We start from the raw sequence: 27,176 nt of genomic DNA on the forward strand, positions 1-27,176 counted from the left end.
CTTTATAATTAAGCATTTATAACATTTCACTATCAATACATAAAAAGGTTAAATTGTTTTGCAGCTATTCATATTTTACAAAATTTTCAACTAATTTTCCTTATCTAATTGTTGTTATGAAAAATTAACCAAAAATACTTGATTAGAAGTGTAGACATTGAATCGATGCTTTTGTGATATGCTATGATTACAACTAAATGTAAAAAATTTCTATAGAATACAAATTTCTAAACATCAATACAACTCAAGTATTATTTGATAACTCTCTCATAATTATATTAAAAACCAAGATAAATATAAGTATGCTTGATAGTAGTATAATACACTTAGTAAACCACAATGCAGGTAGGGACACTGCCGTCACAAGTCCTCTCTACAGAAAAGCAACAAAACGAGTCTCACACTCACACTCACAATACATTCACTCACACATTCATTCAATTAAACTCTGTCCCCATCTTACTCCAACAACTGTTTATTTATTCCTTTACTTTTCTCATTGACTTTGCTATTTCCCTCCCACTCTCAATTCACACCTAAGTCTCCACTCTCCACTTCCCCACCCACCACCCCCTCCTTCATTCCGTATTTCGTACAAACTATATACTGTACCCTCACAAATTATTATACCCAAAAAAATAATAATTTTTTTTATAACACTTGATGTCTAATTCAAAAGATTAATACACTAGTATAAAATTATGTTCTGCTTCGATTTGGGAGAACAATTTTATTTATTTAATGTGTTGAATTCATTTCATAGGATTCTCTTGAAATAACAATAATCATGAATTACGAATGAAATTAGTATTTGACTTGGGAATTGAAAAAAAAAAACTGTTATCATCTCTCACCCAAAGAAAAAGAAAAAGAAATACTCCTCCATGGCTATATATTGAGACTCATCCCCTATGGTTTAGAACTTGGAGTCACACACACTCTCTCTCTCTCTCTCTTGACCAAAAAAATCAACAACATACCAAGCTAGCTAACATGCAGGAGGACAAGAAGATGAAGGTGAAGAAAGGATTCCTCGCTGTTCAAGTGGGTTTAGAAGACGACGACGAAGGTGTCTCTTCCCCTCAAAGATTCGTGATTCCTATCTCATACCTTTATCACCCTCTCTTCAAGCGCCTTCTGGACAAGGCTCGTGAGGTTTACGGCTACCACACCGATGGCCCACTCAAGCTCCCGTGCTCCGTCGACGATTTCCTCCATCTCCGGTGGCGAATCCAGAAAGAGTCCACTCCTAACCAAAACCACCATAACCAGAGCCACCATCGCCTTCCACACGCTCTGCACTTCCACTCTTGTTAGGGGCTGTGACCCTTCTTTTTCTTTCTCTCTTCTTTTCAGTGTGTGTTTGTGTGTCGATAGTAGTGCTAATTAGGGAATTGACGCCGCTCTGTGTTTTAATGTCCAGAGGGAAATTTATAACAACGGAGAGAATCAATTTCTCTCTGCTTCCAAATTACAAATCCTCTTCTGCAGAATTTACTTGTCTAGCTTTTTTTTGTTTTTCTTTTTCTTTTTCTGATTAAACTGTTGAATTACTCGGACTCTATAGTTGTTACATTTTAAGATTTGGTCTTTACATGAGGAAATTGTGAATTTAATTCTACTTTCTATACATGATGCATGCATGCCAGTTTTGATCCTGGTTGCTAACATAAGATATACAAGATTTATTTAACAGTATAAAATATCTGTAAATAGGTGGGAGAAAGAACAACTTTGCTACTTATAAAAATCTTTGTTTAATTTGAATAGAGTTGTCTTATATATAGTATGGTATATGTGATATCTATAAGACGTTTTTGGTGATGGAAATTACTAAAAATAAAATAGGTAGAGATTAAAACTACATAGATCAAGTGAATAATAGTTTATTTTTTGCTGGACAGATGATGAGAGTATCGAAATATATTGAAATTCTCCTTTTTTCTTCCAATGTTTTGGGATAGAGTAATCATTGTCCAGCTTGAAAATTGAAGAGTTGAAGAGCATGATATAGTTCGTGTACTGCATAATTTAAAATACTTAATCATTTTTCAATATTGGTTTTGGTTTGTCACTTGTGGTAAAGCAAAAATGGAGCTAGAATGGGTGATTATGAAGGTGGTGGTGTTGTTATTAGTGGCCTGATGAGCAATTGGAATTAGGAATTGAGAATTAATAGTGGTGTTGGTGGAAGAATGAGGGAGGGAAAATAGAATAGAATAGTGAGAGGCAGCGCATGTGCAAGAACCTCAAGCTGCAACTGACTTTGCTTTTTGGAACATTCAGAACCCCTAACCGCTGCAACGGATCTCCTATGCTATCTGCTATCTGGCTCCTCTGCCACTTTCTCTGTCTAGCTGTGCAACACTACCTTGCTGAATTTGCTGATACGATACACTTTTGGTTTGATTTGGTCGCTTTACCAAACATTATTTCTTTTACTATATCTATATGAATAGACACTATGACTATTATATCTTTTTTAATAAATATTTTAATGAAGTTAATCTCCATTTATTATTTGCTCTTAATATTATTAATTAATATTTTTTTATCTAAATCACATGACCTAGTTGTGTGTACAGGACTTGAATCCTCAACTAGTTAAGCTGGAATAATCTCACAGAAATAAACTTTGTTTATCTCTTTTTTGTTAATTACTCTCTTTATTCTTAATTATAAGATTTTTTAATAATTTTATTTATCTCTTTTTACAATACTATTTTTTAATTTCTAGACGTATTAATTAATTTTTTTCCTACATATCCTTACTTAATTATTTTCTCTTCAAACATTAATAAGAAACAATTAAGTAGATAGAGATATAAAATAAAGTAATTTTGGAATGATAATATACATAATTGACAAATTTAATGTGAATAATTAAATTAACTATTTTTCTTAAAGAGTGAGAATTAGTTGAAAGTGTCATATAATTAGCAACAAAGAGTATTAAATAATTAATTAGAATATATTTTGGATGCGATTTTTAAAATGATTTAAAAAATTACTAATTTAAAGTAATTATCATAAAAGTCAATAATTATATGATAATTTACGATTGAAGGATATGGTAAACGAAATTATATTAAGGGACTTTAAATTAAATTTTATTTTAAAAGTATTTACTCGAGAATTAATATATAAAATTTCACAGTATGTAAGTGGTACTTTTTTTATGATAATCTTTTTTAAATTTGTTAATCAATATCTTAAGAAAATTTATTAACATTTTCTATTAAAAAATAAATTAACTAATCAAAGGATTTAATTATTATAGAATAAAGAATGTGTTTTAAAGGTATAGTGTTGTAACTAGTAGTTTTTACATATATAGTAAGGGTATTTTTGGATTTAAATAAAAACTAGTATTTTAATGCACACGACAAATGTTTATTTTACATAACAAAAAATTTATAGAAAATAAATATTTTTAATAAATAAATTATATTATAATTAATTTTTTAACAAATTAAAATATATATATTTTATATATAACTATATTTTAAATTTATGATAAATAATTTATATTATGAAGTGAGATTATTTTTAACTATTAATAAATTTTTTTTAAAAAATATTATAATTCAATTTATAAATAAAGATGAAAATGATAGATTAAAAGATGTAAGAGGTTAAGAAATACTCTTAATAACACTTTCATCGAAAGAAAATAACTCTTATGCTTTCATGAAGAATGTATCTTAAATTACTCTCATTCAAAATAGTTATTTTAATTTATAAATATAGATGAAAGGGGATTAAAAATAAGAATGGGTAATAAATAAGAATATTTTTATAATGTAATAATAAATTTTTTGAAAGGATGTAATAATAATTACTATCATGTAAAATAGTATAATGAAAATACATAGCCACTGTGAATAATGAAGATTTTATTTTATTAAATTGAAAAAATTTAAATAAATAAGACTTTTCTTAATTAATTGAATAAAAATTGTGAATTTTTTTAGTAAATTACATTAATTTTAATCTTTAATTAGTTATCATTTTTCTATTAGTTTTTTTGAGCTTTAGGTCTTTTCTTGGATATGGGCTACATTGATACCTTTTTCTTGGGCTTGATGTGCAAACCGCGTCCTCGAGTTTGAGAGAGTTTTGAATGATCTATTTAAACATTGCAAATTAACGACTCTCTTACTTATATAGCATTTTTGTTTTATAATCCTTCAACATATTATTCTCATTTCATAAAAAAAGGAAGAAAATAAACTTATTCAACAGTTCACATGATATTTAATGGAATATTTTAAGATTTGACTATACTGAAATAAAATATTATACTTTTAAATATGACATTATTAATGGCATGATAACCTTAGTTGATAATTTCAATTTTAATCTTTTGTTTAAGGTATATAATAGTGTGAAATGTTGTGTTTTTGAATTCAATTTCATGGAAACATGGCCATTTAGTAATTTAATTTCATTCCTACTGCAGCTAGAATCAGTTGAAAATCTTTGGTAGAAAGGATTTTGTGCAAGCTTATATGAAGGGTCGTGGATTTTAAAATCATGGAAATGCTCTTACTCAATGAGTGTAATTAAATTCATTTCCACCGGCCCCTATTTTAGTTTGATATTAACCTATGTAGTTCCCATTTATGTTGATGATTTTTTGTTGAAAAGGTTGAAGATTTCATAGGGCACTCCCAAAATGTTGCTAGAGCAGTTCAAGAGAAAGAGTTAAAGACAATAATATGGATGTATCCATAAATCTCTTGACTACCTTATGCAGTTTCTAAATGGTCAGATTCAGGGAAATGATTTGATGGATGTTGGGGTTACTAGCCACATAGTTGAAAATAAGAATAACCTCCCTACTTCCTGTTGCTATTTCTAGTACCAATATTAAGGTGAATCCAGGGACAATTCCTCATTTTTTCCTTAAATGCAGGAGCTTTAGGACAACCTTATAATCCTCCTTCCATACAGCCTCATGTTGCACCACAAAACTTCCCAAGATTTTTTGTCTACAGTTAGTCAAAAAGTTTTAGCTCCAAGTTCTTATCTTCCATCAATTAATTCACACCTTCCTCAAGTAGGCCATAATCCATAGAGAGAAGGCCTTCTACAATCATAGGCGCTAAAGGGGTTGCTTTTCATAGTATATGTATTTCTAGAATCAAATTAAAATTAGATTTAAACAAATAATCTATATGCAAGCGATCAATTCTCTTCTTTGCTTTCCCTGTACTGTCTTATAGCTAAAATCTCCCTGAATTTTATGTAGTTCAGAATGTAAAATGCATTATTTAGTATCACATTAGCAAATTGTTAAAAATTTAATAAAAGACTCACAAGGAGTAAAAATAAAGTACAAATAATCTTATATATAAAAACGGAGATAGTATCAATTGTACTAAATAAGGAATGGGGACACATGATTTAGTGCCTTTTATGTGATTATAAATATTTAATGAAAATTGTATAGTGTTGTTTCAAGTGAGTATGAAATGCATTAATAGGAATGTGTTTATGTATTTAAAAGAAAGGATGATATATTTTCTTGTTGTAAACTTTTGAATGATATATGTTTTTTGATTAGAAATTTTTTGTTGATTTTCCATTAGATTAACGAATAATGAAATAATTGAAAATGATATGATTATCTTCTTTTTTCATATGGTGTTCTAGTCCTAACATTTTAACTCTTGCTAAATATTCACACTTTTAATGTTAGTTTCATCGTTGATGTGATATATCTAATATGTTATGCTAAACTAAAATTAATTAATAATTTTTTGGATGGCAGGTTTATGTACTAGTAGTATAGCTTAGAAACAAGAATGTGTGTTTGTGTATTTTACTGTTTAGTTTGACGGGTTGAACTTTTTACTAGACCCTATATTGATTGGCGTTAATTTTTTTACATTACTATATTAGCTTAATTGCTCAAAAAATTATTCAATGCCTAAAGGGTAGGTTCAATTACATAGAAATTGGTTTTGAATTTTTAGTTCTTGGCAAAACTAAAAATTTGAGATTAAGTTAAATACAAATTGGGTTGTCAATTTTGTTTATGGAATAAATTTAAATGAAAAAACTTGATCAAGTTATTGTGAAATTTTTGGCTTCATTTACTTGTTAATATTTTGGTTAGTTAAATAGTGAATTATTGTTCTATCCTATTTTTTAATTATGAAATCTGTCATTATTAATGTTGTAATTTTTTTTAGGTTATAGTACATTTTTGGTTGAAAAAGGGTATAGGGAGATTATGAAGGACATAGGAGAAAATTATTAACAAAATATGTTATGAATAAATACTCTTTGATGGTGCTGTGTGATTTATTTTATCGATTTACCCAAGTGGAATAAGGTTATTGTTATTTAGAATTTGTTTTAAATATGATTATCAGATAGATTAGTTTAATTTTAAATTTTGTTTGGTAATAATGCACAACTTGGGTCTTTAAAAATGAGACTCCCATAGTAACATCTAACATCTGAGTCTTATAGTGTTGAGCTAAATAATTGGCATATCTGTCCCCTTTTTGAAGGTTGAGTTTCTTTCGCTTCTCAACCTTTTGTTAGCATCTATTACATGATGATACTCATCTACTTGTGCAAATGGGGATTGGATTCTTGGTCTGAAGGTAGAGAAGATTTAAGGTCTATTTGATTTCTTTTTTCATTAAAGAAAATTTTGAAGAATGAAAACAACTTAAAATAAAGAAAGAATATCAAGAAATTGAGAAAATTTTACTAGTGGGGTTGATTTCTAGCAGGGAGCAGGAGGGTTAAAATGGTAAATTAGGTTCAGCATCTCTACAATCGTCTACACGCAACTAACCGCCATTACAAGAACAACATAGCAGACGTTGCAACAGCGTGAGCCATGAAATGTTTTTCTTTGCTCTCTCTCTCTTCAATGTATTGATTTAATTGTTCAACTGCATTGATTCGCTTCATGATTCTTCCTCACCCCAACAACGGAACAACCTCCTTCTTCACCCTTCTCCACCAATCACCTTTTCCTCTCAGGACAAATGTTGCGCCGAAGCTTCTCGAAGCTCCACCTCAGTCTCAGAGCTCCGGGTTTAGGGTTTCCGACGCGATCGTTCTCGCGCGACGCCGGGAAGAGGTTCGCGGCATTGTGGGGGAACGGTGATTACGGGAGATTGGGTCTTGGCAACTTGGATTCGCAATGGAAACCCGTTGTCTGCCCCGCGTTCCGCAACAAAACCCTAAATGCCATTGCTTGTGGCGGTGCTCACACCCTCTTCTTAACAGGTTCACTTTTTTGTTATACTTCAGCATATTCAGTATTCTTTGGTTTTCTTTTAACCTCTGTTTGGAACGAGGGAAAAAGAGTGGAGAATGAAAAAAAAAGTTTGAAATTTTTAATTGGAAGGAAAGTGGAACGAAAGAAAATTTTGAATTTTTGGTTTCATTTTTTCTTTCCACTTTCTCTTCAACCGTTATCCATGTTTTCTTTCTATTTATTTATTCGTTTAATTAAATTGAGGATTTAAAAAAAGCGGAATTTTGAATCGTTTTCTGCTTGATCGCTAAAGTAAGGTTATGACTTCGGAAAGGTTAATCTCGTGTAATAGTATGAAGTGCAATTGTTTATCGATTTTATGCACAGGCATTGTTAAGAGTCTTTTTTTGTGGTTCGTGTGGGAGTTTTGTAGGGATGCAATGGGGATTATTTCTTGAGTTCATTGGAAGTGGAATGTCTTTAACTTCCTAGTTGCTGGTTTAGCTTAGTAACAGCTTTCACTGTGCTATTGGATTGGATGGTATAATGTGACAGTGTTTGATAGGATGGGCCTTGAGATGCCCAAATAGATGGCTTATGAATTAAATGCCTTAGATATTATCCTTTTTATGTTATTTAGTTTTTTTTTATCTTATTTTCCTAAAATTGTTAGATGTTTCCACTTGTATGGTTGATATTTCTTGTGAACTCCTATTTAACAGGGTATGTGCCGTGTAATGAATCATCAATGAGAATATGAATGTTTATCTTTTAGCTTTCTTTGTATCTTTCTCTTTAGTTTTTAGGAGTAGTGTAGCATAGAGTTCTCTCGAGCTTATCAGTGTTTAACATTGGTGATGAGTTTCATGACTATTGAAAGTCCATGACTCCTTATAATGTCTTAGTTGGAGTTCATAAATTGTCCTCCTTTCGCAGAGGATGGATGCGTTTATGCTACTGGTCTTAATGATTTTGGACAGCTTGGTGTATCAGAAAGTAAACACTACTCGGTGGTATGATTTTTTCACCTTTTTACCTGTGCTTTTTCTTTTCTTTTCTAGTGAGCTTATCACAGTTGCAGTAGATTGTTCTTTTGTCCAATTGTTGAGGAATGCAGTTCCCCTGGACATAAGAAAGAACCGTAAAAATTTACTTGACAGCCTTTTCCTTGCTTGGGATCTTTTAGGAGCCACTTTGTGTTTTTGGAGAGGAGAAGAAAGTTGTGCAGATCTCTGCTGGTTATAATCATTCTTGTGCGATTACAGGTCTGTGCTCTTGCATGCTGGTGTCTACCACACCAATAGTAACAAGCCTCAACCGTCGATAACTTGTGAATTGATATTGGATGGATTCTTTTTACCTCCAAAATGAATGTTTAACATCTTAAGTTCTTTTACCCTTTGAATTTCTGCATATTCTTTACCTTCCTATTTTTAAACAGTGTCCCCCCCTCTTGTCTCTGTTGTAGTGGATGGAGAGCTATACATGTGGGGAAAGAACACAAGCGGGCAGCTTGGACTAGGAAAAAGTAAGAACTAAACCTTGTATTAGCATTTAATGGTCCTAACAATTTTTTTTTTTTTCCTGAGCCTGGACATATTATTATGTATATACCTTTTTAATACTGGATACTCGTAGTAGTCAGAGATGTTATAAAGCTGTTCAAAGAGTAACACCTTTTTTGCTGAAATGTAGGGGCTCCAAACATAGTGCCTTTGCCAACTAAAGTGGAATACTTGAAGGGAATCAACATTAAAATGGCAGCTCTGGGTTCAGAGCACTCAGTGGCTATTAGTGGTATGCAAAAGATAAACAATCATTAATTTATACTGCATTAGTTACTGAGATGATTTTATCTGTTTTTCATTCTATATTTTTTAGATAAATTCATTATTTAGTTTTTGTTTTATTACATATGATTGGAGTGTAAAGTGAGAATGCACAAAAAGTTAGGTTGGTGTTATGTTTTTGTCCCAATCAATCTGCACAAAAATCTTGAATGGTTTGTTTTGTTCATATTTGATTTTCCATGTCCCATTTTTCAACTAGATATGAATCTTATGATGTACTTGTATGACAGTGGAAGGTTAGGTTTTAATAGGTTAGGACTTTGGATCAGGGTCTTGTTGTTTTTTTTTTTTGAACGGCCAAAGATAATATTATATTATAATGAAAAGCATAGTACCAGAGGTACTACAGAAAGTACAAGGAGAAACATCCCTTAAAACACAGAAAAATAACCAACATCCATCAAACAACGACAAAACCCATCCCTACAAAAGACACATTAAATGAAAGGCAAAGACATACAAGAGGACCATTGGTGAAAAGGAACAGTAAAGTCCTTTTCCCATCCCCTCAACCAAGACCAAGTGAGATAAATAGTTCTGTCCATCAATATAGATATGTCAAAGGACTGGTTGTTAAAAACCATCATTTCTAAGGCTCCAAATGGATCTGGTAGCTGCAATCCACCAAATCTTCCTCCTTCTGTTAGAATTCCGCGATCCAGCCAAAGAACAGTGCTGAAGAAAGTTGTCCATAGGCTTGCTGTGCAAAACTCTATCTTCCTTCACCCATGAGTTGAATTCCCACCATAATGGCATAACTTTATAACAAGTGAAGAAAAGGTGGGAAGCAGATTCCACTTGGCTTTGACAAAAAGGGCAAAGGACGTTTTGGAGGACAATCTGCCTACTAATTAAATTATCCTTAGAAGGAAGCCTATCCCAGAGTAATCTCCATGCAAAGGATAAAGCTGCAGGGGGGATTTTGATTTCCCAAAGCTGTCTAAAGCCACTGTTTGGCTGATGGAGAGGCTGCTCAGATCTGAGACAGTTGTAAGCAGAATTTGTAGAGAAGATTCCCGTTGGTTGAGCTCCCCACACCCAATCATCCTTCAAGTCTGCAACAGGACTTAGAGCTGAGGTCTGGTCTATAAAAGCTGTTGCTTCCCCCAATTCACTATCAAAGAGGTGCCTTCTCCAAGAAAATTTCCACTCCCAGCCATTTTCTCCAAAAATCCCCATGCTTGCCACTGTCTGGAATTTTTGAGAAGATACCTGATATAAATCTGGGTATTTTTCTCTAAGAACAGAGCCATCACCCACCCAAGAGTCTTCCCAAAATAAAATTTGATCCCCGCCACCCAATTTCCAAAGAAATTGCTTGTTGACAGCGGTCATACTACTGTGCTGAACAATTGATCTTAAATCAGACCACCAAGAGGAGAAATTATGTTTATGAGGACCCTCTTCCAAGCCTCTCCAACCCCTGTATTTAGAGGAGAGAATTAGGGTCTTGTTCCAAAGAAATCATACTACTGTGCTGAACAATTAGGGTCTTGTTGTTGGTGGCTATTGTTAGAATATATGAAGAATGTCAATAAAATTTAGGTTGTCTTAAAATAATTAAAACTAGCAATAGCAAGTTTCTCAGGTATTGTATGGGTAAATTTAAGTAAAATTATAATATATAATTAAAAAATATGATGCACTGTGGACCTGTGTTTTGTCCACACTTCAAGCAAAAAAGAGTTCTGTTTAAGATGATGTATAGACAATAACCAGGTTTGCACCAAATGGCTTAAATTTTAGGATGAGATGGTGTTTGAAAATTTATATTCGCTTCATGATATTATTTTCTTATGTCTACCACAATCATAGTATATTACATCTTGTGGGTTTGATTCACTGTTTTTATTGAGTTCCTCTTAGCAAGCATGACTGTAAATTGTACACTAACTATTCATAATATCTTCTCAATTCTTGTTTCTATATTTGCTAGATGGTGGAGCGGCCTTTAGTTGGGGAATTGGAGTGTCCGGTAGACTTGGTCATGGTCATGAGTCAAGCGTCCTAGGATTCTTCAAAAGTTACAGGTTCTGCTAATTCTTTTCTTTTACAATTTTAACCCTCATTAAATATATCTTTGCTCTGTTTTATATATGTTTGGGAAAATTGCACTTGTGTGGTATAAAACTTCACACTTCACCTCCTTGGGGTTGCCCTGTTAACCCATAACAAACATTGTGCTGTTTTCCATCCTTTTTTTCAGTGGAATGTATATTTAGAACTTATTTTAAAAATCTCTAATTCTCATTCTTCTTTTCAGTTTTACTCTCCTAGATTGGGCAGTCATTTTCCCACCCTTTTTTTGCTACCTTGCACTTAGGAGTTGGAATAGGCCATGCCGCATAAGAGAGGCCTATGGCGTAGTCCACATTAGGCCTGGGTAAAGCCAGGGTTTTTAATGAAATAAACTAGGTCAAGAGGTTTATAAAAGTCAAGTTTTAGGTCATTCAAAGCTTTTTAGGCCTAACAAGCTGACCTATTTTAGTAAATATTTTTTTGTTAGTATTATTATTATATTAAAATTTTCATAATGTATTAAAAATCATGTTTATTTACCTTTTTAAATGTTAAGCATGTTGACTTACATAAATAGTTGAGCCTATAAACTTATTGAATGATAAATTTAAGCCCTGTTTCATTAGAGGTCTTATTGCAAAATAGACTTTTAAATAAGTTATCATGAAGGTCAATTTAGACCATAAGATTAGGCTTATATAGTTATATCGTATAAACAAATTAGACTTAACTTTTATAAAGCCTAGCCTACCTTCCTTTCATTTTTGTCTCATGCCTTGAGTAGCAATGGTTTTAATTTTCTTAGTTTATAGTTTGTTTTCCAAAACCATTGTTCATTTTGGTTAAATTGTTGTTGAGAATATTGGTCGCAGAGATGCCTATGATGACTGCCATTTGGATTGTCATCTCTGTACATAATATATATATATATATAGGGGGTAACCTTAGAGACATACATAGATTGGCTGACTGTAAACAATAAGAGGAAAACAGATACAGCAAAAAGTATAATATTAATGATTAATTGAGAAACATTAATTTAACAAAAAACATAGTATACAAATTCTAACAGATAATTTAGCTTATATAGAACTCAAGCCAAGTTAATACATAATTTATAGCGACAATACCTTAAAGAGGTGCATGATTTTTCTCTTTTAATAATGGGTCTTGCATATTCTTTTTTTGTAATTGATTTAAGTTGTTGCAATTTAATGTACTAGTTACATACATAACTTAATTTGTTTATTTTCTTGTACTTGACCTTTTAACTTAAAGATTAAAAAAAGATCAGAAGTGCTTGTGACTTTTATCCAATTTGAATTCTGTACAAAAATGTGACACTTTGAATATATTAAAGAATACCTTTTGCACTCAAAACATGTCTGTAGAATTTCGGAAATAGAAGCTTTAAGAAAAAATTCACTATGCAAACATGGCGTCTATATTTGATTCTAGAGAGGTCTAATTATCCAAACAGAGCTGCTTTGACTAGGACTCCATGCAACCTTTACCATACTATACTATTCAGTTTCTGTGTATCTGTATTGATTTACTTTTTCATATCATGCAGTGAGTATACCCCAAGGCTTATAAAGGATCTTGAAGGAATCAAGGTGTGATGTTGTCATGTTGAACGGATTGCCTTCTTGCTTCTAATTTAAGACAGTTATATTTGCTTCAAACTTTTAACTGTAATCTTTATTGTTTTGCCTTCATTCTTGAATGTGTTTAGGTAAAATACGTAGCTGCTGGGTTGCTAAATTCAGCTTGTACTGATGGTACTTGAATCTAATTAAATCTTTTATCTTTTTATATTTTTGTTTCATACCTTATTGTACTATTCATTGGGAATTTGTTTGCTCTATCTTAATGTAAATTTTGCAGAAAACGGTTGTGTTTTTGTATTTGGTGAAAGAGGAATTGAAAAATTGGTATGTCCAATCAGAAGCTATTAGTTTTTACTCACTGTCTACTGCTTGTAATGACTAATATTTTTTCAATCAAAATATTCAGCGTTTAAAGGAGATGAGCGATGCAACAAAACCATCCTTGATCAGTGAACTTCCATCCTCAAAAGAAGTTGCTTGTGGTGGCTACCACACCTGTGTCCTGACAAGTAATTCATCAGTTTCAGAACTTAACCATGTGTTGATTTGTTTGTGATCATTTCTTCACTCTATTGTTTTAATAAATAGATTCTGGTGAGCTTTATACTTGGGGTTCAAATGAAAATGGCTGCCTTGGTATTGGGTATTTCATACTTAGACTTGTTACTTGGTCATTTTCATTTTTTGGCATTTCCATTCTTTTTTGTATATGCACAATTGTGTTTTAATTCTTAAAATTATTTTATCTAGTTCCTCAGATGTCATTCATCTACCTGAAAAGGTTCAAGGGCCATTCTTGAAGTCTTCTGTTAGCCAGGTTTCTTGTGGTTGGAAGCATACTGCAGCCATTTCTGGTAAGTTCTTCCCTTGAACAGACAGAAGAATAAAGAATTGCAATTAAGTACTTTCTTCCTATCATATTGATGTAAAGGCAGCTTTCTTTTATTATAAACGAATAATTTCATTTCATCAAGGCACACATAAAAGAGAGCAAACAAAACATCAATGAATACCCAGTCTCTTGACAAATCTGTAAGGGAAACCCTTTTAAATACTATGTGCTTTACAACAGGTAGTGGCCAAATGTTAGAGGTGGCCATGGGTTAACTTTTATTCTGTATAACTTTATGCTCATCTTAAATTGAACCAACCCATCCATTAAAAAAAAAATCTGAAAAAAGGACAGAAAAATTAATAGGATGGATTTGAGGTGGATAGGATCGGAAGGTAAAGGATTCTATGACAGAATAATTTTGTTCTGTATTTTATGTTTTGCCAAGGCAAAAATATATATAAGAGAGTCACAGCAAAATCTCCTAAGATTGAGCTATACATATTGATTCTCCAAATAAAACTCCTAAGATTACGTCTAGACTAAACAAATTGATTTACATGATCTCAGGCTAATAGTACGGGATAATAATTGCACATAATTGCATACAGATTCTATTATCTCATCATGATCTCATTACCCCCCTCAAGTTGGAGCATGTAAATTACATATTTCCAACTTCCACAACAAAGAGGTGAACTGAGTGGGACCAAGAACCTTAGTAAAAATGTCAGCTAATTGTGCAGGTGTAGGAACTTAAGTAGGTGCAATATTTCCAGTGAGATACTCGTCGCGAATGAAGTGGCTGTCCACTTCGATGTGCTTGGTGCGCTCATGAAAAATCGGGTTCTTGACAATATGAAGCGCTGCTTGAATGTTACAATGAAGTCGCATAGGCTATGGAGAAGACCTTTTAACCATTTCAATTCTCTTGTTACAACTGCCATGGATCAATTCTCAGCCTCAACAAAGGAGCGAGATACTGTTTGTTGTTTTTTAGTTTTTCATGAAATTGGAGAAGATCTAAGGAGAACAAATCATTCCGTAAGGAACCTACGAGTTAAAGGACATCCAGTCCAATCAGAGTCACACCAACTAGATAGTTGCAGGTCACAATCCTTACGCAACAAAATACCCTGTCCTGGATTCCCTTTGAGGTATCGAACAACACGGAGAGCAGCCTCCCAATGGGTCTCTTTAGGCGCTTGCATAAATTAAGACAGCACATGCACTCAGTATGAAAACTCGGGTTTGGTAAAACAAAGGTAAATGAGACGACCTACTAACCGCCTATACTGATTAGGATGAGGAAAAGACAAGTCTGCTGCAAGTGCCAGACGATGATTCTGTTCAATTGACACATTTGATGGCTTAGCTCTCAGAAGTCCAGCTTCGGCTATAATGTCCCCGTGTAAAAATGCATTGTGCACATCCATCTGATGTAGTTCCCAAGATCGTGTGGCTGCTACGGCTAACATGTGCGTACTGTTATCATTTTTACAATGGGTGCAAAAGTCTTTGTGTAATCGATCCCTTTCTTTTGATGATTGCCAAGAATTACTAACCGTGCTTTGAACTGTTCTACACTTCCATCAGATTTATGCTTTATTTTGTACACACACTTCAAGCCAAGTGCTTTCTTTCCTGAAGGCAATTGTGTGATTGTCCAAGTTCCATCAGTCTCAAATGCATGTATCTCATTTTTCATTGTATCTTTCCACCGACTGTCTTTCACCGTGTCAGTATAAGTGACAAACTCCTTTTCTTGTGAAATGGATGCAAGAAAAACACGATGTGCAAGAGAAAAATGGTCATAATTCACATAATCAGTTATGGGATAGGGTGCACCTGAGTCTGTCTTTGGAGAGGGTGAACAGTTGGATGGGCTCAATCTTTTGGTGGTATTTGTCACATAATCTTACAATCGAGTAGAAGGTTGTTTGGTTCTATGTTCTCTATCCAATAATGGCTCGGTTGGTGATATAGATGGAAGTACTGTATCTTGTGTGTCCATATTTTGTAGAGTAACACCTTGTTCATCGAACCCTACATTTGGCTAACCCCCTCTATCATCCATTGTCATATCACCATTTTCTTCCGTACCTCCTGTGTGATCCGTTTCTTCTACACCATTAGTCATATCATCAACAATTTTTTCACAGCTCCAATTTTTAGGAGGAACATCTTTTCTGGTAGTAACATCAATAGAAAAAGGATACTTGGTCTCAATGAATTTAACATCTCAAGAGACAAAAATCTCTTTTGTTTCTAAGTCAACAACTTCCACCCTTTCTTGGAATATGGGTACCCAATAAGCACGCACTTCTTACTCCTACTTGCAAATTTATCATCATTCCTTCTTTGATTATGGGTGTAACATAAGGAGCCAAATATTCTCAAAATGTTCATATGCAGGTTGCTGCCCATGTACCATCTCATATGAAGTTTTTTCATTCAAAACAATGGAAGGAGTTCGGTTGATCAAATATGTTGCAGTTAAAATACATTCCCCCTAAAACTTAATAGGAAGATTACCTTGAAATCGCAGTGCTCGAGCCACATTCAAAATATGTCTATGTTTTTCGTTCCACTCTCCCATTTTGTTGGGGTGTTCTGGTGCAAGATGTCTGAAAAATTATTCCGCGATCAAGAAAATATTTTTTCATGCATGTGAATTCTGTCCCATTATCACTTCTGAATATTTTGACTTGTTCATGAAACTGCCTCTCAAGCAGAGCAAAAAAATTGTGAAGCATTGTCAATATTTCTCGTTTATCACCTAATAGGTATACCCATACAACACGTGAATAATAATAAATTATTGCCAGAAAATAAAAAGCACCACAAGTAGAAGGAGTTCTATATGGTCCTCATAAATCACAATGAATTAATTCAAATGCACTAGTGTCTTTATGTTCACTCAAAGGAAACTTCTCTCTAGTATGTTTGGCTCTAAAACAGACTTATGTTTTATTCACTATATTGCTATCTGTGTTTTCTAACCTCAGGAATCAACTGAGTGATTTTCAAGGAAGGATGTCCCAACCATTTGTACCACAAGTCCATGGAATGCAAACCATCAGTTTTGTAAGCTCTCACATTTCGAACTCCTCTGAAGAAATAGAGTTCACCCCTCCATTCACCTGCTCCAATCAGCGTCCTCGAAATATGATCCTGCACAACACATAACTTATCAGTGAATTGAACAACACATTTCAATTCATCCACCATCTATGAATCAAATATCAAATTGCAATTCAATTTAGGCACATAGAGAACATTAGTAAGTTTTAAGCCTCCATCTAGCACCACGCTTCCTTCTTTAATCACTGTTGTATGTTGTCCATTAGGAAGTCCAACTAGACAACTTTGAATATCTCGTAGTTCATGCATATGATTCAGGTTTCCAGTCATGTGGTTGGAAGCTCCTGTGTCAATTATCCATGTATTGGTATCACGCTCACCTGTCATCTTGTCATTAGAGTTTGTTTTTTGAGCATTTAGTAATTCTACCAGCGTCTGCCACTGCTCTGTAGTAAGCCCAATCAAACCTGAACTATCTCCTTATGAGATCTTGGTGTCTGCACTTGTTCCACCACTGTGCACAGCATTTGCACGCACTGTTCCTCCTTTTCCTCGTCCAGTTCCCGAGTTGTTGTTGGAATTCAATTCATATGGTGATGAAATCTTCTTCACCATATCATGTTCTTCTTGCTTATGAGACTCATTCTTAGGAGCCTCCTCTTCATGATGACTCATTGTCACTAAATTTCAAGCAAAACCTGTTGGCTCAGATACCATAAAGGATTCTATGACAGAATAATTTTGTTCTATATTTCATGCTTTGCTAAGGTATAAATATATACAAGAGAGTCACAGCAAAATCTCCTAAGATTGAGCTATACAAATTGATTCTCCAAATAAAACTCCTAAGATTACGTCTAAACTAAACAAATTGATTTACATGATCACAGGCTAATAATACGGGATAATAATTGCATATAATTGCACACAAATTTTATTATCTCATTAGAAGGGTTTAAATTTTATCAACCCAAGTTCCAACCTGAACTAATCAGGACTGGAAATGTCTACTAGATTTAACTTGGATACCTGACTCAAGCCAGCTCTTTTAAGATTTAATTGAGTTGGGTGGGTTCAAGAGTATATCCAACCTATGTCCACCCCTACCAAATGCGAAATCTTGGTCCAAATAAACTTCTCATCACAAGAAATTTCCTTAAAGATGTAAGGGTTACATGTTACAACCTTTGAAGGTAAGCATGTTGTTAGTGTAACAATAGATGTTTACTCAAATGATGAGAAGTTTGTTACTCACCTTGCTGTCTCTAGTCCACATCTGCTAGTATGAGAAGTAGATGTTGAGTTTAGAGGGAGAGAAATTGAGAGGCTGGAATAGTTTGATTGATATTGCTTGAGTAAGTACTTAGGTTATGTTGAACATCTATATAATAAATTCTTTATAGACTAAGTGGGGACTATTTCCTAGACAAAGAGTAAATGGGTGCTACTTCCTAAATACTAATTCCTATGAAAACTAAATGCATTTAACTTGTGATGCACAAACTCGTTTAGAGCATTTTAGTTAGCACCATCATAGATATAGTGTTATACTAGTGATGAGTGATTCCTCTGACTGCCACAGAACCTGTTAGAAAAGTTGTTTTTCTATTAGCAAATTATACTGCCTTTTTTACAATTGTCATATAGGCAGTTAGCTGTTTATATTTCTTAATAAGAACAAGATGTGGACTAAAAGTTAATAATCAGTTTCATGCCTCCTGAAGAAACTTGATCATTTATCTTGTTTCCAGTATCTGTTGGTGGTGTGCTTAGTTTTTCTTTTAAAGATCAAGAACTGCAATTCCCTGCATGTTAACTGGCATATCCTTTATAGATTTCTTCAGAGCTGTAGGCTTTCGATGGAGATTTGATGTAATGCATAGCTCCTTTTTGGATTGTACAAGTTGTGGGATGGATTTTACTTCTAGTTTGCTTTGATAATATTTTATTTAAGTTGATTTAAATTTTAACTTCCACTCACTTGTTAGGCTTGTACCTGATGCTTATACTGTACTTGTAGTTGCGAAAGAAAATAATTTTATTCCTGCCATTTATCCTGGAACTTTTCATTGACTTTCAGAAGGAAGAGTGTTCACGTGGGGCTGGGGAGGTTCCAATGGGACATTCTCTGAAGTTGGACATTCTTCTAGTGGACAATTGGTATGCTTCTGCTTCTAAAACAATTTACAAATCCTAGTATTATTAAAAATACATCAAGAGCTGGTTATGCATGTATACACAATAGTCCGAATGCCAGATTCTATGACAAGGACAACAAAAGAGAACCAAAAATATATTTAAGTAACGAGAAATTGTAAAATTAATCATGACTTTCATATGTATATAAAATTTGACACACAAAAGCTTTCTAATTGAAGGCATATTCTTATTAGAGGAATGTGGGATCTGATAAGTCAGACTGGTGCATCTCTTAAATAAATTGATTAGTTTTTTGCCTTTAGTTTTGCAAAGTGCATAATTATCTGCCATGTGCAACTATAAATAAAGTTTATGCCTTCACTCAGGGTCATGGAAGTGATGTGGATTACATAAATCCTACAAGAGTTTGCTTTGGAGAAGATGTGAAAGCATTGCAAGTTTCATGTGGGTTCAATCATACAGGTGCTATACTTGAATATGCATAGGTTGGCTGCTCCAATAATTCATAATTATTGGTAATTCTTCAAGAAAGATTCAGAATGTGATTCATCTCTTCATGTATCTTCTACACATCACCATGCATATCTTCTAATCCAGGTGGTTGCAGCATGCCCCAATTGAAGCATATATTATCTATCTGTTGTATTATACCATTTTTTTTCTCAGGAATATATATACACACAAAAATAAAGCTTCCAGAGATGTACAATACTTGTGTAAAGAAAGAGCAAAGACAACTGCTTCAAATAAATAATGCAAGGGAATGACAGCAGAGAATGAGATAAGGGGGAAATTGTTCCTAGGTTTATTATTATTTTTGGTTAGCTGAGTTAATACTACTTACTACAGAAACAGGTAAATGCTTATGTCATTTGCTCTTCTTCTAGAATTATTTAAAGTAACTCGTCAGTTGGCGTTGCAATTATATGAGCCTATATGTCTTGCTATTTGTCACCCCATGCGCGGATACTTTTCCAGCATCATAATTGTAAAGCTTTTAGAGATTCTCAGTGATTTATGGTTCTTCTGCAATCTACCACTGAAGGCATTACATCCATCAAATATGATGCATATGGGAATGAGAATCCCAATAACATGGTAAAGCGGTGAGGTAGTTTTCAAAATCACTCTACTCTCTCATAATAATCGTCGTGCAAGAAGTAAATATTTGTTTTAAAATAATTAGTTTTATTTTTCAATACATCATTAATTATTTTTGTTTATTTATATTTTTTATAATATTAAGTATATAGAATAAAAAATAAAAAAAATGGATTATTTACGATAAGATTAATTTTGTAAAATTATTATTTTATTTATTTATTAATTTTTTTTGTGTGTAAAATAATCTTAAATGACAATTGTAATAAAACGGAGGGAGTACAATGCAATTAATCTTTATGGATTGGCCCTCATTATTGCACGATGGAGGGAACAATAATATTGCACTTCACAAGTCAAACATTGGCGCTCATTATATTTTACACGAACAAGACCGCCTACGTTTTTTACTGTCATAGACTCATAGGTATTATATAGTTAGTATTTACTAATTTCTTTTGGCTATTTTTGATGGAATCTCACTTAATTATTTATTTATTTACAAAACTTTGTTTAAAGAAATTAAGTTGGGTTTTAGTTGGACTGGTGAATATGACTATAGTATTGACTCCGTCAATGTTTTTTTTTCAGCCCGTCAATGTTGCTTGCTTTTTTTTAATGATTTTTTCAACATTGTAAATTATCATTGCAGCAAGCAGAAGCCCAGTATTTCAGTTTTGTTTGGACCCGTGATCAATGTTTTGCTAGTGTGCGATAACATACTGTTATTTAGAAAACAAAACTTGAAATAAGATATTATATGCAAAATGCAATGGCAAAAACTTAAACATCGTTTGATTCCCTTGTTTGAAGAATAATTTTAAATCCGGCTTTATCTTTCTATTCGTATCTTTTTTTTGGTCAACAGTAATATTCTTATCTGAAATGCCACATCTTCACCAGTTCACATAATATATACTGTAAGGTAATAAATGTCTGCGCTGATAGGTCAGTACAGTAGGACATAGCTTTCCAGTAGAGTTTATGATTCGATATTTGAGTTGATAAAACTTTAGTTATTTCGTCCAACCGTTTTAAAAGCAAGTTATCATTATTATGTTAATAAATCTGTCTACTTTGTTATTTTTGCATGGTAAATTGGTAATGATACAATATGTCAAGTATATTATGTTGTTACTAAATCATGAAAAAGGCTACTGGAACTAAAATCAGGAAAAAAAATACTACTTTTCCTTATATATAAGACTCTTTTTAATTTAGTTTATTTTTTTATAAGACATTCTTCTGATTGTTTGATGACTTGAATATTTATTTTTTATAATCTTTAATTAATCACACAGTTATATTAATTAATTGAGAAGCAATTAAGTGAAAAAAGAAATAAAAGATAATCTTAAAAAAGTAATATAAATTATTGATAAATTTAATATAATTAATTAAAAAAATTATTTTTATTATGAATTAGTTATATTTAAGAAAAAAGGTACTACTATAAAGGATTAAAAAAAAGACATGTTAATATAAAAATTTAGCTTTATTTAAAAGTGTTGAAAATTCACCTCTAACTCGCCGCAAATGATGAATGAGTTGTGGAAGTGAAGGCCCCAGAAAATGCACAACACAACGTAATGAGGCTTACTGTTACCAGTGATGAGCGATATGATGAGCCCATAATTGAAAAAGGTGGTCCCCACTTTAACAAAACCCTATGTCTACGTGCTCTTGTCCCCTCTGTACATTGGGACCCACTCGCATTCAGTGGGATCATTCAATGTGATCATAATCGACTATATGTTGCACATAATTATTATTGTTGAGAGTTGCAACATGACGCCCTTTTTGATCACCTAATTGATTATGGGAGATGCATAATTGATTATCAGATGTAAAGAAAGAAAAAAAGAAAAGGGAGAAAGAAGTAAGCCTCACTTGGGTACAACAAGGGCCACGATTCGACTTGAGTCATGGGACAATTTTAGCAACATAGCAAATAATATACCGTGTTGTTCTTGAACTTCTTACTTTCACTCCCTTTCTTCATAATTTGAGATGAAAGTTAAAGCATATGGGTCTCACATTTTTTCAAATCTTTTAGTTGTATTTCATATATAACAAACATCCAATCCCATCTATTATTTTCACCCCTTAGCGGCACATTTCACTTTCATTGCTTTTTCAACCATTTAAACCAAACACTCACTTAGTCTTTGATTCTTAAGTTTGTCTTATTTGCTTGGTCACACAGAAAAGAGAATTAGAATGGATAAAAATAATAAGGATAAATAATAATAAGTGGAAAATAAAATCAAAATTAAAGATATTTGATTAAGGAAAAATAAATAATTGATGAAGAGATGAGTAAAAATAGATAAATAATAATAATAATAATAATAATAATATAGGTCTCATTAATTTTAAAATTATTTTTCCTTTCTAAATCTTCTTAATCAAACAATCCAAACAATTTCTCCATACTTTTCTTCCTTTAGTTGCTTCTCTACCAAAAAGAGGATTAAAGTTCAATATAATTATTTTTTATAAAATTGATTTTAAATTAATTTAAATAACAATTTGATTCCTATAAATATCATACTTGTTTGTCTTAATCTTTTAAGTCTCCATAAAATTATCAAATAACAACATTAATGTAATAAAGATATTGGCAACTAATTAATTGTCATGTCATCTAAAAAACTAATGAATCATCACATAGATGTTTTGTGTAAAATATATTTTTAAACTCTTATTAATTACTCATTTCCGGAATATTTGACATTTTAAAGTTTTGATAAAAGTATAAAAAATATAATTAATTTGTTGAATTTTAAATAAAACATTGGACAACTTCCTATATTTTTTATTTTTTTAATTAATGACTCATTTATTCTTTAAATGTATTATTCCCACTTAAGTATTTATTAAACTCGTTTTGAAAAAAAAAATGTTTAATGCAACATTAATTTTATAAAATTACATACATTTTGAAATATTTTTTTAAAAACGTCGTATAATCTGAAATTGGAATAGTGGGAGTAATACTCACGTCATTTATTTTGAGAACAATCAAATACTAGAAATTTTTCTGGATAAAGAGAACTTTAAGTTGTAGAACGAATAGTTTACGTAAACATAAACGGGGAGAACAGATCCTTCAATAATAAACTTTAATTTGAATCAGTTGATAAATTAGTAATCCCGCCGCAATTGCAAGCTGAGTAGATAACAACCATTTTTTCTTCTTCTTTCGGTTCATGATAACATAATCATTGCCTGTAAGAGAATGTAATAGGTTTTTTGTTTTTAAACCTTCTTGTTGTTGGTTCCTTAACATGTAAATTAAAATTTAATAAAAAATTAATTCAAATAAATAAGTCTAAATAATTATTAAAAAAATGTTAATGGTTGGCTGGCCCAACTTATTACAAATCAGTTCACGTTGGCCAATCAAATTTGCAACTGAAATAGTGAGCTCAATTTCAGATTTTAGCTTTAATTTTTAGAACTTAATCAAATTATATATCGGACTATATGAGGGATTATATGGGCTAACCAATTTTCACACCCTAAAAATAGAAAACTTGAAGCACATTTATTGTTTAAAAAAAATAGAAAAAGTATTCGTAAAATTGTATTGGTGTGAGTTCGAGTTATAGACATGTAAAATATATTTATCGTTAAAAAATTGAGAGAAAATTTATTATTTATAATAATCTTATCTAATTCAAATAAAATTATCTTTAATAAAATATGCATGTATTTTATAAAACAAAATTGTATTGGTGTTTAATATTTTTTCTTTGTGTAATTGAAAAAATATATTTTAGTTATCAAGAAGATGTGAAGACTAATTCTTAAACAAGCACAATTTTATTGACAAAACTAATAAAAGATGCAAGATGTATTGAAATAATAATAACAACAAAAAATCGTATTAAAGTTATTTTAGTTTTAAACTTTTCATTAGCTGTATTGTGTAGATATTATATTGTATTGATACTAAAATTGAACGGATCTGAAATTAAATTATTCATGAACATGTACGTAGTGTGTATGCATCATGTGTTGTTTTGTTAGCTTGCATCGGTAACTTGAATTTGTGCTGCTTTGCTCCTCGTTTGTTGGGTTCTTCCGGTTCTACGCTTCCGCTGACACAAACATGACAGCTTCTACTACTCTTGAGGCTGAGCAATGCCCTCTTGATCTCAACTTTCAACTTCCTTTTACTTCTCTTATTGTAACGTTTTCTATGGAACACATGGTTCATTATCACATGTTTTAAACCATTTCACCCAACTCATTTTATTTTATGCTATACAAAACAAATCACCTTTGTATTATGCTTTGTAAGGATCAATTAGTACATGGTTGCATTAAAGTTTTTACAATTTTCATTTTGTAAGTTGAAGTTTTTTTTTAGAGATTGCAAGTATTTTTTATTAGTAATAATTATGTTTGAGTTAAATACAACTATTATGGACAAATAATGTATGTCTAAAACTCAAACTCAAGAGTACGTATTAAACAGAAATAATTGTCACTTGATTCACCATCTCAAAGTATGTTTGGATTGATATTCCTTTTCATGCGGCATGAGTTCCAAGACAGATCATATCGAATGGCTGAACGGAGAAGCAATTAATGAGTGATGCATTGACTAACTTAAGTTTGGGGCTCCATCATCTAATTCCCAACACATGCACTCAATAGTTGCAAACTTAGATTTGGAAACTTGGTTCGAAGTTCAAATATATATACATAGGTGTATAAAATAATCAAACAGAAATTTCAACTTGTATAGCTTCCAATCCTAAGTTAGTTCTTCTTCGATATCTAAGGTATTGTCTATTTAGATATTGATTTATCATCACAATTTTATCATTGGTAAAAGATATTTTAATGAGTTGAAAGGAAATACTATTTATAAATTATTATTGATCTTGACTCCTAAATTATGTAAGACTTTGTGACTTCTAAGATATCATAAAATTAAGTTTAATTAACACAAAGCAAAGATATATTTGAGACAACTAAACAAGAAACCAAACATAGCTTTATTCCTTATTATTTCTGGAAGAGGAGAATATCTTAAGACTTATAAAATAAATGATAAAATTTTATTTGTCGGATAAAATATTGATGATTTAAATCTCAAATATGTATCTTATATATAATTTATTAAAATGAAAAATATTTTCCTAATGTATCAATTTTTTTAATGAAATAAAGATTGTTTCATCTTTATCTAATAACTATAAGTCTCTAATTAATTGACTATTAAAGTAAGTCAAATCCTGATATCTCATTGTAGAAAGAATTATCTACTATTAGGTCGTCACTCAATATATATTTTGATAATTATTTCTACAATGAAATCACAAGTAGCATATTATCTCTAATTTTTATTTTATATATCATCTTAGAATGAATAATGTAAGAAGTATAACTCAACTAAAAAAATATATATAAGCTGCACTTTAAAGATAGAAGCAGCTGATGTAGAACTTGAATATTTTCCAATACGACTAATGCGATTCAATCTAAATAGATTTTAGTTTTGCCTAATACTAAAAACGATTGATAACTAAAATAGATGTTCTGACCACTAACAACTAAAATAATAATTTGTGATGGCTAACAACTACTAACTATTTCTGACAGATAGCAACATAGAATTGGACTGAGAAACAACCTATAATCAGACCTACTTCTTGAAGACCAGGTTGGAGGAAGATTCAAACATGGAAGGTTGTTGCAGGTATTTCTCAAAGCCTAAATGCTTTATGAAGCCATGATTTCCTGGAATTTTTTTTTGGAAAAATGGATAGTGGAAGTTAACAACTCTTTTTCTGTGCGTGGAATGAAGTTATTAGAGGTCAAAACATGAAAAAGTGTCCAAGAACATATTTCAAGACAAGTGTCAGTGAAGGAAACATGCACTTAAAATTTTCGTACATGGGTAGTTATCAGCAAATTAGTGGCATATCCAAAAAATGGTTGGTGTTTGTAAGTGTTCGGAAAATATTATAAATAGCAAAAATATGACGTAAACCTAATCCCGACCAAATCAGTCAACTTTATATTTTATAGCCGTTATCGTATTATTTACAAGTTTTTTTTATTATTTTCCTTCACTATTTTCCTTTACCGCAAATTTATAGTAGTAGTATAACATAGAAATTGTTCAACCACTACTAAAGAATTCTTTGGAGTTGATTAGCAATCCAATCAATGAACAATATCTCTTAATTGAATCAACCATCTAAAGAAAATCAACTTGATAATTATAGTAGATTTCACGCGTACCAACACCAAGAAAAGCGGATAACAATTTCTTTAAATGAATTAATCCTAATTTATTTTACTATTGAAAAATAAAAAAGAAAAAGACTAATTAATCACCTTATTTTTTCAGTATGAAGTAATTAAATTTATTTTAAAGAAGTAATTATCAAAAAAAATATTCATATGAATTAATCAAACCTTGCATAAGAAAATCACCGAATCCATAAAAATTTCAAAACGCAACGGATTGGCACAAAACTTAATTAATTTTTTTCTTCTAAATATACCAATTTGATATGAACATATGCTCTTAAAATTGCTCGAAAAAATATGCTTGCGAGCATGAAGATAAAATATTAGAGCGTATGTACCTTGAAAAGAAGAGTGGTACCCTCGTGACAAGGCTCTCCTTGAGTCAGGGTAGTCTTAATTTTCCTCGTATTGATGGTGTGTAAAGGGTGCCTCAGTATCGAATTACGTGGTCCATGGGTGCTTGTTAGGCCTGAGGTCGTCCTATAATTAGTGTTTCAAACTTGCACGAGTGCCAAGATTCTCGAGCATATGTAAAAGAGTGTTGAGTTAAATCTGGGTGAATAATATAATAGACCTTGTAGTTTAGGGCCAACATATATGTTTGCTTTATTTGACTATATGGGTAGAAGGGCTATGCTAATAAAATAGTTTAGAAGATGTCAAAAACGCTATGCAATAGAACACTTAAAGAGAGAGCCTCTGAACAAACTAAAAATGCAAATTCTATTCATAAAATGCAGACGATATTTCCAGGGACGGAGCCTGCATTAGTTTTTATATAAAACTCTTATAACTTTTTTTGTTACAAAAATTCTTATAATTTGACACTTAAAAAATGTTAACTATTTTTTATATAAGGAACATAATTTAAGATAGGAAACAAACAAAACTAAAAGAAAACTTCATAATTATTTATTATTGGTTAAGGACAATTCATAAATTATAAACTCTAGCACTCTTATTTTGAGAATCCATAATAAAGCAATATACGTACCATTTTCAATTTATAATATACT

The 27,176-nt window shown here is 31.8% G+C and overlaps 2 protein-coding genes across 2 annotated transcripts; both read left to right on the top strand.

Annotated features, from left to right (window-relative positions):
* The first annotated feature begins 897 nt into the window (after nt 1-897).
* On the top strand, nt 898-1,616 carry LOC114410040 (auxin-induced protein 6B-like). The gene has a single exon (XM_028373782.1). It carries the CDS (start codon nt 994-996, stop codon nt 1,315-1,317), a length of 324 nt encoding a protein of 107 aa, XP_028229583.1. The 5' UTR covers nt 898-993; the 3' UTR covers nt 1,318-1,616.
* A 4,889-nt stretch (nt 1,617-6,505) lies between these two features.
* LOC114410041 (ultraviolet-B receptor UVR8) lies at nt 6,506-19,737 on the top strand. The gene is made up of 15 exons (XM_028373783.1): nt 6,506-6,620; nt 6,753-7,257; nt 8,165-8,241; nt 8,415-8,493; nt 8,697-8,756; nt 8,924-9,025; nt 11,015-11,108; nt 12,671-12,713; nt 12,833-12,878; nt 12,985-13,031; nt 13,114-13,216; nt 13,296-13,350; nt 13,458-13,561; nt 18,704-18,783; nt 19,149-19,737. The coding sequence occupies exons 2-15, from the start codon at nt 7,014-7,016 to the stop codon at nt 19,266-19,268; spliced, it is 1,254 nt and encodes a 417-aa protein (XP_028229584.1). The 5' UTR covers nt 6,506-6,620; nt 6,753-7,013; the 3' UTR covers nt 19,269-19,737.
* The last annotated feature ends 7,439 nt before the right edge of the window (nt 19,738-27,176 follow it).

Source organism: Glycine soja, chromosome 4, assembly GCF_004193775.1.
Source record: "Glycine soja cultivar W05 chromosome 4, ASM419377v2, whole genome shotgun sequence".
NCBI lineage: Eukaryota > Viridiplantae > Streptophyta > Magnoliopsida > Fabales > Fabaceae > Glycine > Glycine soja.

Excerpts from the sequence above, each read along its gene's own strand:
- LOC114410040 (XM_028373782.1), top strand. The coding sequence starts at position 994 with ATGCAGGAGGACAAGAAGATGAAGGTGAAGAAAGGATTCCTCGCTGTT.
- LOC114410041 (XM_028373783.1), top strand. The coding sequence starts at position 7,014 with ATGTTGCGCCGAAGCTTCTCGAAGCTCCACCTCAGTCTCAGAGCTCCG. Across the intron at positions 8,242-8,414 it reads AAAGTAAACACTACTCGGTG|GAGCCACTTTGTGTTTTTGG; the intron begins GTATGATTTTTT and ends GGGATCTTTTAG. Across the intron at positions 13,217-13,295 it reads CCACACCTGTGTCCTGACAA|ATTCTGGTGAGCTTTATACT; the intron begins GTAATTCATCAG and ends TTTAATAAATAG.